Raw genomic sequence first — 13,903 nt, forward strand, 5'->3', positions numbered from 1 at the left:
AGCTGCCATCTAGTGACAGAACAGCTGATTAAGGAATGAATCTCCCCACTTCCCTGCAGAGTCTCCTCTCTAATTTAAACACAGCTTTATCTAGCTTTATTTATCAGAAATTACCAGGGCTCATGATAAATTATGTTTCTAACCTGTTATCTAACATTTTATATCGCATAATAAGGTATTTATATTATATCTTTAGTCCTGATTTTCTGTCTCATGGATAAGTGTTTTTGTATGAGCATTAAAGTGATTTTGATGGATAAAACAGTGATTACATCAAATTTTGCCTTGACACATATAAATGAACATTAAAAAAGTGTGCTTTACTTATCTCTGTTGAGTATACCTGTGATATACATTATATAGGTAAATAGATTTTAATAATTGTTTTGAGAATTTATAACACAATGATTTTAATAGAAGCATTTGTATATCAATTTATGCCATGCTGTTTTCATGTTATCAAAATTAAAATCAATTTCGGGGGGTGGGGGGATATTGCACCCTAGAGCAAGTTAATTTATAACATTGAATGACATCTTATACGACATAATTAAACTATTTTTTATTATTATTATTTTTTTTTTATTGTTTTACTTTCTTCCTCTGTCACTCAAGCTGATTGGCAGAAACTGATGGGCTGGGTTTGTCTCTGCCTACAAAAGAGAGATTTACATATTTAAGGCTAGGTCCTGTTTAAAGGCTATAGTGCTGGACATAATAGATGCACCATCTCAGGCCCAAACATTGCAATCCAGGACTAATTAAAAAGAGTGCTGCGGTGTGAGGATGGGTAGACAACTAACAACAACCATTACAACAGTCCAATTCATTTATTTGACTGCTGCGGTAGCAGAGGTGGAGATGATTACTCATTACGCCTATTTACAGCTAATCACAGCTGCAGGAAATAGCATCCTTTCCCACACGGTGCCATACTAGTTAAAGGGGGTGAAAAAGGAAGCAATTGATTTCAAATTAATTGTTTGAAAGGTTTTCTCAATGGGAGCCATCTCTCCAAACAAGCTGAACATTTAGTATAAAATGTAATCAAAATTAATTAAAGCCCTAACAAATTGCATACATCATAGTTAACATGGGCAGATAGTACAGCAGGAAATGTTATGAAACAAATTATCTCCAACAATGAAAGAAAATGACCTCACATAACTAAATATTACAGTCGTTTCCATGAGCCATATTTCTTAATGAATTCTCTAATTAATTTAATTCACACATTGTGCATAATTTGAAACATGAAATGTCACTGGGTCAGATTTAACCATAGTCATGCTGGCTGTCGGTTTAACAAGAGACACATTAGCTAAACATGACCTATGCAAATCAAAGACCAACTGTTGTAATTTTAATTTCAAATCCCTAATTAGCATGTTATAAAGACATATTGCACGATTGTTCCGCTCAACTCAAGACATGCCAGAGTCACTTTTTTGGGGTCTGAAAATATCTCAATTAAGGTCTGCATTTTACAGGGTTCTTTTATAACATGTTCAAGCACAGTAATTACATCTTCTAATACTCATTTGGAATAAACAGGTAACATATAAACAACATTCTCTCCGGTTATTTAAGCCACCGGTCAAAATTCATGTACAATTTTTATCTTTTTTTTTTTTAAACAAGTTTAAGAGTTTATCTATAAAAATAGCATGAATTTGGGGATTTGGAATTTGGAGTTTTTCAACCGTTTGCTATACTGTATTCTGTTTTCCTTTATTGGCAGCTTGACCTTTTTCATCTTTAATATTAATTTAATTTAATATTATCTACTTTTTGTTTTTATATTATCTAGTCTCAGTATCACTTTACAATAAGGTTCATTAGTTAACAACCTACTAGTTAATGTGTATAAATGATACTTCTACAGCATTTACTAATCATTTACTATCTATTAATTTCAACATTTACGAATACATTATTTAAATCAAAGGTTGTTAACATTAGTCAATGTACTGTGAACTAATATGAACAAACAATTGTATTGTAACAACAAACAGCTGTATTTTTATTAAATAACATTAACAAAGATTAACTAGTAACAAATGTATTGCTCATTGTTTTCATGTTAATACATTAACTAATGACACTAAGCATTCGTATGTTTCTCCTTAAAGGTGTGTTGTGAGTGTAATAATACTGTGCTGTATTTATTTCAAAACCAATAGTTTATTCTAGATGAACAATAGGCTTTCAGGTTTTCTCTTGCAACAAAACAGGTTAGACCAGATTTGATCTAAATAGCAGCTTTTAAAAATTTCAGTGTTTCAGATGAGCATACGCAGATATAAATTATAACCACGTTAATATTAATCCCTCACCTACTCTTAAAAAAAAAATACTTTGGCAGTACCATGGTACAAGGTACCATAGTCATAGTGTAGTGTGATACTTTGAAATATACTATGAAACTGAATTCCCATCCATGGTGCAGGGCAAGTGGTATTTACATTGAATCAAAAGTTTGGGACGAACTTGACTGAATTTATAGTTCTCTTGGTCTTGAAATAATAATAAAGAATAAAAATAAAATGTAAAATAAAATTTAAAAATAAAATGTAAATAAAATTTAAAAAGTAAAAATAATAAATAAAAAGAATTTTTCTAATTTTTCTAATGCTTGAAATTTGTTTTATACACAAATATAAACAGGAAATAGTGAATGAATCATGGTTAATTAGAAAACTATTTTTTTATTTATTAATTTTACTTAATGCAGCATAGCCTACTTAATGCTAAAAAGCATTCACCTCATTAAGTTGGTTGAGATAATACACAAATAATACACAAATAGACTATTTGTACAATACACAAATAGTCAAGTTAAAATAGGCCTATAAGATTTATATTTCATTTTAAAGGACATCGTTTTACATCCCCGTATTATTATTCTAATATGTGTAAAATTGTCATTAGGCTATGGAGAAAGTAGGTGTGTGCACTCACCAAGTAAGTTACTTCAACCATGCTATTGATCGTAATCAAAATGCCAACTATAGGCTAGTGAGATAATATTTTATGTTTTAAACGAGTGTATTGACTAACAAACAGATGTCTAACTCGTACCACACCCTGAACAGGATTTAATTTTTTAGTGCGTCCAAAATATCGCTGTGTATTGACACGTCGACACATGTGTTTTTAGCCTGTGTAGGCTAAAACAGGGCAGGTCTGATGTGCTGGACACCAGCAGGAACTACGGGCTTAAAGGAGGATGTCCTTAACCCAGTGGAACGTTTGTGTACGTGTGCTTAGAAGTGGCACCAGATACTTGTCGAAACAAACCTTTAGAAAATCGAAACGAGTGCAGAAAACATTAATTTGAGAAGACCGGAGCAGCACCTGTGTGATGACAAACTTTGCAACGACGATCTCAATTGAAAGATTCACGCGACTATCTCAACGTTGTTTGAAACGAAATATCTAAAATGGATTTATTCTGGATCTAATGTCTTTCAGTGGAAAACTGCGGAAGTTTGCCAGGACAACAGATTTTTAGGTCATAGCCTACAGAAATTTTGCCACGCAGTCGTTCTTGAGTTCAGGATGTTCAGTGAAGTACCTACCCCTCCATGGCTACGTTCACACACTTGGTGTTTATCAAAAATCTTAAATTGTTTGTCTATTTACACTAGCCTACCAGTCACACGTGGAATAAACATCGTCTGTATGCCCAGGTAAACCACAATCAAATCCCGTTTCTATTATCGCGATAGCTTGAATAACGACCGTAACTGTTGTGACAGAGTTATTTCATTTGAATTCTGCTAACTTTTGCGGCTCCTCTGCTGTTAAGATTTTGTTTCGAAATTGAACTTTTGATTTCCAATTGATTCCTTTTGTTCCATGATGGCCTAGAACATATTCTAGCCTATCTGTTTCTAGTTCAGTTGCGTACATATTTCAGGTAGTCACATCAGTTTAAGAATGTGGAGTCAGTCAGTACTGCACTAAGTGTGAACATTTAAAAAATGAAGTTTAGAAATTATTTTAGAGGCAGTGGGAGAGTCCTAGCGTTTGTGTTTGTCGCATCTGTACTCTGGCTCCTCTTTGATATCGCAGCACTTAGGATATCCTTCAATGATGTGAATCAGGTTCTCAAAGAGAAAGAGATTGTACTAAAACAGGGTAGGAGTAAAAACAATGTAGATAATGCCTTTAAACATCCTAAAGTAAATGTAGAAAAGGGGGAGTTTTTAAAAAACAGAAAAGGTTTTGGAAAGAAAGTTAATGAGATTTATAGAAAGTGGCCAAAGTTCAGTACAGAACCCCAAGGTCTGCTAAACAACAATAAACATTTGAATTCAATGTTAATGGCTGACAAGTCTTTTGTGGAACAAAACGAGGTAATTAATCAAACCAAAGTGAATCTAACTGTGAAATCACCTGTGAAAGGAACAATTATTAGCATCCCTCCAAAAACTGAAATTAACGGCAAAGTGAACAGCATATCTGCAAAGATGAACAAAATAAATGCTGCTGTTGGACAGACGGAAACAAATCTAGATGTTAAAGCACCTTTAATTACTAAAGCACTGCCTGCTGTCCAAGAGAAAATATATTCTCCTGCACTCAAAGAAAACACTGTGGAGAAAGTAAATCATACCAATGACACACTTGTAATGTCACATAATAAAGTATATGTAGATTCAGGTTTACAAAATAACTTTAGTAAGGATTTTCTCAAACCAACAAAGACTGATAAACCGACAAATATTATTGACAATAGAGAGAAACATGCTGATATTTTCAACAAAACTAAACCAGTTATTACTAAAAAAACAGTAGAAACAGCACACTCTCCTAGTGTGCGAGTGAGGAGGTCAGGAGAGCTTCACAAGGTTATGGCTCTAGATGTGACAGACTTGCCCAGAAATCCACAGGCCGTGGGACAGTTTGGACAGCCTGCAAGTGTTCCCAGAGATAAAGAACTGGAGAGTCGAAGACGCTGGAGTGAAGGATATTTTAATGTATTCCTGAGTGAACAGATACCAATAGATAGAGCCATTCCAGACACCAGACCCCAAACGTGAGTTTGAGCCATTTTTGTTGTATTTGAAGAGGTAATTCTAAGTGGATGTAGCACTGATGTGTAACTTCTCCATAACCTGTATTGTTTAGATGTTCAGAAAATCTTGTTCATGATGACTTGCCCGACACCAGCGTGATCTTTTGCTTTGTGGATGAGGTGTGGTCAACTCTGCTACGCTCAGTGCACAGTGTGCTCAACAGGTCTCCTCCACATCTGCTGAAGGAGATCATTTTGGTGGACGACTCCAGCACCAAAGGTCTGAGGGACAATTCTGTGCTGATTTACTTGCATTTTAAAGAAATGATTTGAATTATGTGAGATCAGTGACTGGGTTTATGTCTAATAGTTAAAAGCTTTAGACCTCACACATAGTGTTAGCTCCATTTTGGGTGATCCAAACTCACAAGTCATCAGCACTAAATACGTGATACAAAACAGGCTTGTGTCACAGTCATCCATAGAATAACCGTTTACTTCTTAAATAAATAACTCATTTGACTTCTTAAAATCTTGACAAGTTTAACTTAACAATGCTTAATCTATGCCAAAACATCAAAAGTCCAGGAATAAAAAAATATAAGCATGGATTTAATCATTGAATAAAACGTTAGTAAAAGCCTCTGACTTAAAGAATTATGTTGTAAACTGTTCTTTAAAATTAAGCATTTTTGCTTTTAAATTGTCTTAAAAGTCTTAAAAGTAAGTCAAGTCAAGTCACATTTATTTATATAGCGCTTTTCACAATACAGATTGTATCAAAGCAGCTTCACAGTGATAACATGAAAGTAGCACAACACAGATCAACAACATTGCTAAACGCTAAATAACCCCAACTGAGCAAGCTCAAAGCAAGCCAAAAGCAAGGCGACAGTGGCAAGGAACCAAACTCCATCAGATTGGATGGAGAAAAAACCTTGGGAGAACCCAGGCTCAGTCGGGGGCCAGTTCTCCTCTGGCTTACATTCATATTGTTTAAATATAAATATTAAATATAAATATTGTTTATGAATCAAACGGCGCCATAACATATCGCAGGCGTTGAGTCGTCTCATCACAGGCGTTGAGTCGTCTCATCGTCTCAGTCGTCTCAAAAGTACCTCTAATTAAAGAAGTAACTGAAGATATGTTAGTCCTCACCTTTCTGTGGTTTTGTTTCTCTATGAGTGATTTTGTTTTGTGTTCTAGACTACCTGAAGGAGCAGCTGGATGTTTATATGGCTAAGTTCCCTAAAGTAAAAATCATCCGTCTGAAAGAGAGACAAGGCCTCATCAGAGCCAGGATTGCAGGGGCCAGTGCTGCTACAGGTACTGTACACTCGCATTAATTCATTTTACTGAGAAAGCTTTAATCCATACAGTAGCAAAATGCGTAGGGAAGGACTGTCCTTGGATTTGTGCTTAATTTAATTGGTTTGGAAATTGGGATACAGGGCATAGACAGCTGGTATCTCTGCTATGAACAATGAATGTTGTTTTTGTGTTTGGCTGTAATGATTGTTTCAACATATGTTGTTTCATCTGCAGGTGAAGTGTTGACATTCCTGGACTCTCATATTGAGTGTAACGTGGGGTGGCTGGAGCCACTGTTAGAAAGAGTTTACATGGACCGCAAAAAAGTGGTCTGTCCTGTTATTGAGGTCATCAGCGATAAGGACATGAGGTAATGAAGTATATTCAGTCTTGCTGAAATAACTGTTGAGCTCAAATAACTCAAGAGCTCAAATAACTGTTGAGCTCCCCTTACGGAACAAAAATAAATGGGAATATACTGCAAAATATAATGCAATATATTACATTCTACATTTCCATGTATGGGAAATAGTGCTTATATTTTTCAATACACTGCAATAGAGCTCCGGACGTCACATGACCTGTATAAACCGTCATATTGGCAGGCAAGGCAGTCAGGGACCGGGATGTGAATGAATGGCGGCAGCTTTAGTTTCAAGGCAACAGAGTTTACAGTAGTGTTGGGTCCGAGTCCTTAACAATCGAGTCCGAGTCCAAAGAGGGCCGAGTCGGACTTGAGTCCGAGTCCTTAACATCCGAGTCGAGTCCGGCCGAGTCCACAAAGATTTAAATGATTTGAAATTGACCTTTCACAAAGACCCGCCCCTCTTAGTTACTGTTGCTACGTCTGACAAGCCATTCCGATCTCGCTCCACAAAATATATTGAAAAATATATTGAGGAGCAAAGAGAAAAAGATATTTGCAAGTTAATGCTCAACAATGCAACACGATGCATTAAGAACCAGGGGTATAGTTTTGAGCAAGATGATGGTGATGTTTACATTTTTATTATTTTGTCTTACATGCTAATATCTTTTTTTAGCCTCTGAAGGGCAGGACTAAATTAATTAATTACAATTTACACCAATTTACATCCAGTTCCATGATCCATCATTAACGGATGCTTCCTTCTTGAACATCACTAAATATATGTAGGGTTTGTAATGATTGTGTATGAGTCCCTCACTTGTCTCCAGTGCGAAAAGATGGATCTCAGATGAATGTGCCGGAGCTGGAGTATTTTTCCTCATGAACAACCATTTAAAAAAAAACAGTTGTGGATCATTCAGGTAATATTAAAATCAAGTAATTTGTTTTGTATTTTGTCTTGTGGACTAGGCCATTAAACATCTGTAATGTGAAAAAGCTTTTTCAGTCCAGTACTGAATAGAAACAATGTTTTTATGCTCCTTCCTATTAATATAAAAAAAAGAAAAAAAATACATTTTGGAGATTCTGAAAGGTCTATGTAAACATATGACTAAAGTGTAAATGTAACAAAAATCATACAATTATTAGTCGCCAAAATGTTGCTATGTTTATCACGTTCTCACGTTGCTATGGTTACTGTCAATCATCACAATTTCATGACTCACAGGACTTTTTTTTTATTTTATTTTTTTTATGCTTTATTGTGAACATCAAGTAGCATGTACATTGTAATTTCTCATACAACATATTTCACATGCCTCAACAAGAACAGAAAAAAAAAAAATTAAAATAAAAAATAAAAAGAATGAGAGGGTACATAAATATCAGTTTACCAACAGATATACATTATACATTTATCAATTCCAAAGCGTATTCTAATGCAATATAAATACATAGAGTATACTTTATATATCAGCATCATTAATTATATTTGTGAAACTATTATATATGTGAAATGATATTATATTATGTGAAAATGTTCAAGGATGAGCATATATTAATCACTTTAATTGCTTTACTATTTTTAGATTTTGACATCACATCTACATACATTTTGATCTCTTTTTCAAGTACCATAAAAAGAGGTCTGCTATTTGTAAACTTGCATTTATGAATGTGAAATTTACATAAAAATAAAATGTATAATAAAACCGACATCCTGAGTGATCCTCAATATAATAGCCCACAATCACATATTTGTAAGACAATTTAAATGTTTTTAAAATATTATTAGCAATGAAAATCTCTACATTGTTCCAAAAAAGCTGGGTATAATGGCAAGACCAAAACAAATGAGAGGTCGTTTCAGTGGAGCATTCACAGAAAGAACATTTTAAGTCAATATTAATTTTAAATTTTTGTAGAAATATTTTTGTAGGATAAACTCTGTGAATTAATTTATAAGAGATTTCTTTAACTTTGTTTGTAAGGAGGAATTTTTGAGGTAATGCCCAAACTTTAGTCCAATTTACATTACTAAAAAAACTGTTCCAGTAGAAAATAACATAAGGCGTAGAAATAATCTCTCTTAAAAATAATGATCTAATTTTATAATTGTTAGGCTTTAACCCACAGAAACAGATATTGCCAACATAAGTATTTTCAGGTCTAGTAGGACAGATGGAGAGTGTGGATGTACATGCACTGCTTTGGAACAGCATCTGTACACCTGCAGGTATTGCCTTAGTAAGCACCTTGAATTCTTTTAATGTAATAGGAATGTTGTCACTCCCACAATTAAATTTATCACTGTTTTTGATTTACATTGTGAATGGAACCACTGGTGCCCTAGAAGCATGAAAAACAAAATTATTATTTAGATTGTCAATTGCGCTCCCTTTAAAGGGTACATATCATGCTTTTAAATAATTCATTTTTACATATAAATCATACTGTTGTGGTCTATATAAAACATAACTGCAATGCTTGGGTCTGAATTCCTCATTGTTATAGCTCCACAGGCCCCTTTTCTACCCCTTTTCTGATGTGCGTCTTTGAGCGACCCCTTTCAATGCGTCCCCTTTAAATAAAAAGGAGATGCTTTACACCCCGCCCGCTCTCCAGGTCGATGAGTTCACGGTCAGTTCAACTCCCCACGTTCGGCCATTATTGTAGTTTGATTAGAGATATACGATTATATACAATACCTTCAAAGAACATTTTTATTCACACTTTAAAAATGTCAACAACAGAAGACTTGTCCATCAAGCCTTACATATTCGAGCCAGAGCGAGCTAGTTGATAAAGACGACGACGACGAACCTGCAGAACAACCACTTCTTCATCTTACCACAAAAAAATCTGTATTGACAATATGATTCGTTTAGAAAAGCATCAGAAAACAACACAGCTAAATGACCATTGATGAAACTCAAGAACAATAGCCGCGTTTCCACTGCCGGGCTAGGGCTGGGCCAGAGCTAACAGCGAGCCGAGCCGAGCTAGTGGCCTCGGGCCTCAAGCACCGGGCTTGCATTTCCACTGCCGGGCCAGTAGCCCCACAGCGCTGCCCCAAACCCCACCCCTAACACGCCTTTCTGGATCAAACGTCATAAAACCCAACCCATTTCAGCGGGTATTATGAATTAATTTGTTTTTTAAATTAGGAAGATAGCATGTATATTAACTCACCTGCCGTGGAGGCTGCAATAGTGTCCCGAGACCAGTACAGGCGATTCTCTATTTCAAGCAGCGATTTTTTGCACGATATAACAAGTAGGGCTGCGGGCACGTTTTCAAGTTTTTCATTAACCGTTAACCGAGGCCCATCGGTTAAAGGTGCAATGTGTAACAAAGTTGAGTATCTATTAACAGAAATGCAATATGACATCCATAACTATGTTTTCAGTGGTGTATAAAGAACTTACTTAATTAGCCGTAATGTTTTTATTACCTTAGAATGAGACATTAATAGCTCCATAACCGAGGGAATCCCCTTCTATGAAGGTCGCCATGTTGTGACGTCATATTCCTACCGTAGCCGAACGCGAACAAACAGCGCTACAGAACGCGTTTCATCACTACCTTGAAAGAGAAGTAGCGGAAAGCTGGAAGCTAGCCTTACACTCCGTGAGTAGTGACTTTTCCCTTGTGAGTGGTGTAAAATATGTAGTTGGGATTGTTTCATGTAACTTAGTTCTCCCTCGCTGTGTTATGGGTTTGTTATGTTGGGGATAGATGTGCTGTTACGTTCGTGAGACAGCTGATGATTAGTATTCATCTCATTGACCGTAAAACAGTACGTTACAGGAATCACTAACCCGTCGATAGAGACTTTTACTAAAGTCTTTTATCACTAAAGTCGATCGCGAAGAATTTTAAAAATCAGAGAAAAAAAGCCTATTGTGTGTAGTAAATAGTATCTATGGGATGCGGAGATGACATGATTGTAACAGCGCGCGCACTTCCGACCTTTGGACTCATGCAGACGCGTCCCAGCTCAGCCACAGTAACAGCTCATATTAGCCAGCTAAACTATTACTACCCTGTTAGAAAAAATATATAGCTGCTCCCTCGCTGTATTATGGGTTTGCTACAGTATGTGTGGAGAAATGTGCTGCTGGTTACGTTTGTGAGACAATCAGCTGATTATTATTTTATTAAATTATATATTAAAACCCTTGATCACCTGACTATGGCTTTGTAAACAGACAGTATTCATGATGTGGTTTATAATGGACTGTGGTACAGAAACAGTGACAATGTTACACACTCTTGGCTTACTCTGGCTATTCTCTGCTGTCTCAGCCGACGAGATGTTTGTCCCGTTTTAGCAACCGTAGCTTCTTCGAAAGGGAGGGGTGAGCAGTGGGCTGAGCCCTTAGTGCAAACCTGGTGCAAACTCGCAACCGAACCACTAGATGTCGCTAAAAGTCACACATTGCTCCTTTAATACTCAGGTTAACCATAGTGTGCGTGCCGCAACCTCGAGATACAGAGTTAATTTTTAACACCTTTAATAACTGATTGGACCCAATTTGAAACGAAATTAATTTATAGAAATAAAACGCAGCAAGTACGGAGCAGTTAAAGCCGCATTTCCATCACCCTTCAAACTGAAATTGCCAATTGAAAATAAGCAAAACGTCCATTTCACGTCAAAAACTCCTTGTCTGCAAATAATAATATAATAACCATCATCATTATTGTAACATTTTATTAGGCTGCATATGTAGAAGACGCCTTTATCCAAAAAAGATAGAGCACAAATAAACACAATATTTTTGACGCATATCCAGTGTGTGTGGAGCACGCACTGATGGCTGCGAGACGCCCATGTGAATACTTGCAGTTTCATTGCATTTCTTTCAGTGGAAACAACTTAAAATACTCTTTCATTTCTGGTCATACAGAAAATAATAATACATTATTCGCAAATACATTTATTTGCGTAAACTCACAATAACAAGAAAACGTTGTGCTTTAACAATTAATCAAGGCGCGCTTCATGATCTCCGTGAACTGAAGCGCGAGACCTGAAACAGCCACCGCATTCGAATTTGTTCGTTTTAAATTGGACATTTAAAGCTTTAGTCTACAGGGGTTATATCCTTTGTAGATTAAAGCTTTAAATGTCCAATTTAAAACGAACAAATTCGAATCGAAAGCCAATATCTTCTGACTATGTAATTATGTAGCTAATTAATTTCTCTCTAAATGTGCATCCGGAGATGGAGATTTTTAGCCGAAAATGATTTAGAAAACAAATAGAAAAAAAATAGAAAAAAAAATTAGAAAAAAAATTGTTTATTAATAAACAATTAATGCCTCGTTATTTATATTATTTTATTATCAGACACATTTATTATAGCCTATAAATCACCTTTCTGTAGGCTGTACGGCTCTTCTCATTCAGCACTGCAGGGAAAATATCATTTCCAGGTTCTAATTTGGCCTCAGAAAACCAGAAAAATATATATTTTTTTCATATTAATTTTTCAAATATTTTAAATGTTTAGGGGGCAAAAAAATCAAACAAATATCTAAAAATTCGTCGATATGTAGCCTACATATAGCCTATATATTTTTGCACAGCATTTGGCATAGGCCTACAGTTCAAATTAAAATGTTATGCAATTTAAAACGGTTAATCGGTTAAACATGGACACCCCTGTGCATCTTGCTTCAGATCATAACGTTCCATGACACCGATAAACTCCGCCTTTTACCTTGAGCACGCCTCTAGCCCGAGCTGGCCCCCTCTGGCCCAAGGTATTCGACGGGCCAGAAATCCTGGCCGTTGGCCCTGAGGAAGCCCCGATCAAGCCCCGGAAGTGACAGTGGAAACGCAACTGGCCCTGGCACGCACTAGCACGGCCCGGCCCTGGCCCGGCAGTGGAAACGCGGCTAATAATACTGCAGATGTGTAACGTTACTTCAAAACAAAAACAAAGAAAGACAAAGGTACTGCTAAACCATGACCACCATGTGTTTTAAGAAAGTAAAGTACTTTATTTTTATTAACGATATTTACAGCTTATTTTTATAAACGAACATTTTAACTTGCCCTCTCGTAACTTCTGCATCATTGAGCTCGGACTACAAAATCGGAGCGAGAAATAATAATGGCGGATTGCTCGAAGTGTTGGACCGGTAGTCAATATCCTTATTTGGCAGTTCCGCTGCAAATACGGTGACGCACTTGCTCAAAAAACGTCATAGAGAACAGAAAAATCTGAACAGGTTGAAAAATATGACCAAAACAGAATATAAAGATATAAACGAATCACCTGAAGAGAATAATTTCATCTTTTCTGTACTTATAAACACTCCAAATATACAACAAAATGCATTTAAGGTCTAAAAAAGTGGATTTTGCATGATATGTCCCCTTTAAGGCATCACTTACCGCGTTCTGCACTCTCTCAAAAACTCTCGTCATAAACACTGAAGTTATCTGCACTGCACATTGAATCTCTCATTTATATTGTGTCTAGACTTTGTTTATGAGGGGATTTGCAAAAGGATAAAGCTCGTGCTGATTCTGAACATACATTTGGAGCGAATTCTCTGCATGTTGACTCTAAAATGCCTCTGATTTGCCACTGCGTTCCTGCGCTTAATATACATGTCTGTGATTGGCTACAATCCTCAACGCAGACACAGCACAAGTAGTTTCATTTCATTTTTGAATAATGTGTCCTCCAGTGCCCGGACTCGACTGGACTCGGACATTTTTCCGAGTCTAAAATGTCCGAGTCCGTGTCAAGTCCGAGTACAAATTCATCCGAGTGTGTGACAAGTTCGAGTTCATTCAAAATTGGACTCGAGTCCGGACTCGAGTCCGAGTTCGAGTACCCCAACTCTAGTTTACAGCACACTTTAATTCAAAAATACATAGACTTCTACATAACAAAACTTAATAGATTAAACATAACAGATCTATAATGCCCCCGGGGTGCTTTTAATGTGTATTGATAAAGGAACTGATAGCTTTCCTGAAAGTAGGAGGAAGAAGAGTCAGCCTACACAGAACATACAATATTTTTATTTATTTTATTTTTTGTGCTCGCATTTATGAGGGGGGAATAAAAAACAATGTAACGGATATGACAGTTCTCCATTATAGACCGCTTTGAAAGTGACTAAAACTTTCACAGACTTCAGAAAGCACAGCCTTTCTTTAAAGTAATTGT

At 36.1% G+C, this 13,903-nt stretch overlaps 1 protein-coding gene across 2 annotated transcripts in view; it reads left to right on the plus strand.

Moving 5' to 3' along the window:
- Positions 1-3,226: 3,226 nt before the first annotated feature.
- The window catches only part of galnt5 (polypeptide N-acetylgalactosaminyltransferase 5), a 44,419-nt gene continuing 33,742 nt past the window's right edge, over positions 3,227-13,903 (plus strand). The window contains exons 1-4 of one of the 2 annotated variants that reach the window (XM_089133037.1): positions 3,227-5,044; positions 5,137-5,303; positions 6,233-6,352; positions 6,572-6,707. In XM_089133037.1, the coding sequence (XP_088989163.1) occupies positions 3,987-5,044; positions 5,137-5,303; positions 6,233-6,352; positions 6,572-6,707 (1,481 nt within the window). In that variant the 5' untranslated portion in view covers positions 3,227-3,986. The remainder of the gene's footprint in view (positions 5,045-5,136; positions 5,304-6,232; positions 6,353-6,571; positions 6,708-13,903) is intronic. The other variant, XM_039647290.2, reaches the window with a different exon arrangement.

The sequence above is a fragment of the Pimephales promelas genome, chromosome 7 (assembly GCF_988280905.1).
Source record: "Pimephales promelas chromosome 7, fPimPro1.hap1.1, whole genome shotgun sequence".
Lineage (NCBI taxonomy): Eukaryota > Metazoa > Chordata > Actinopteri > Cypriniformes > Leuciscidae > Pimephales > Pimephales promelas.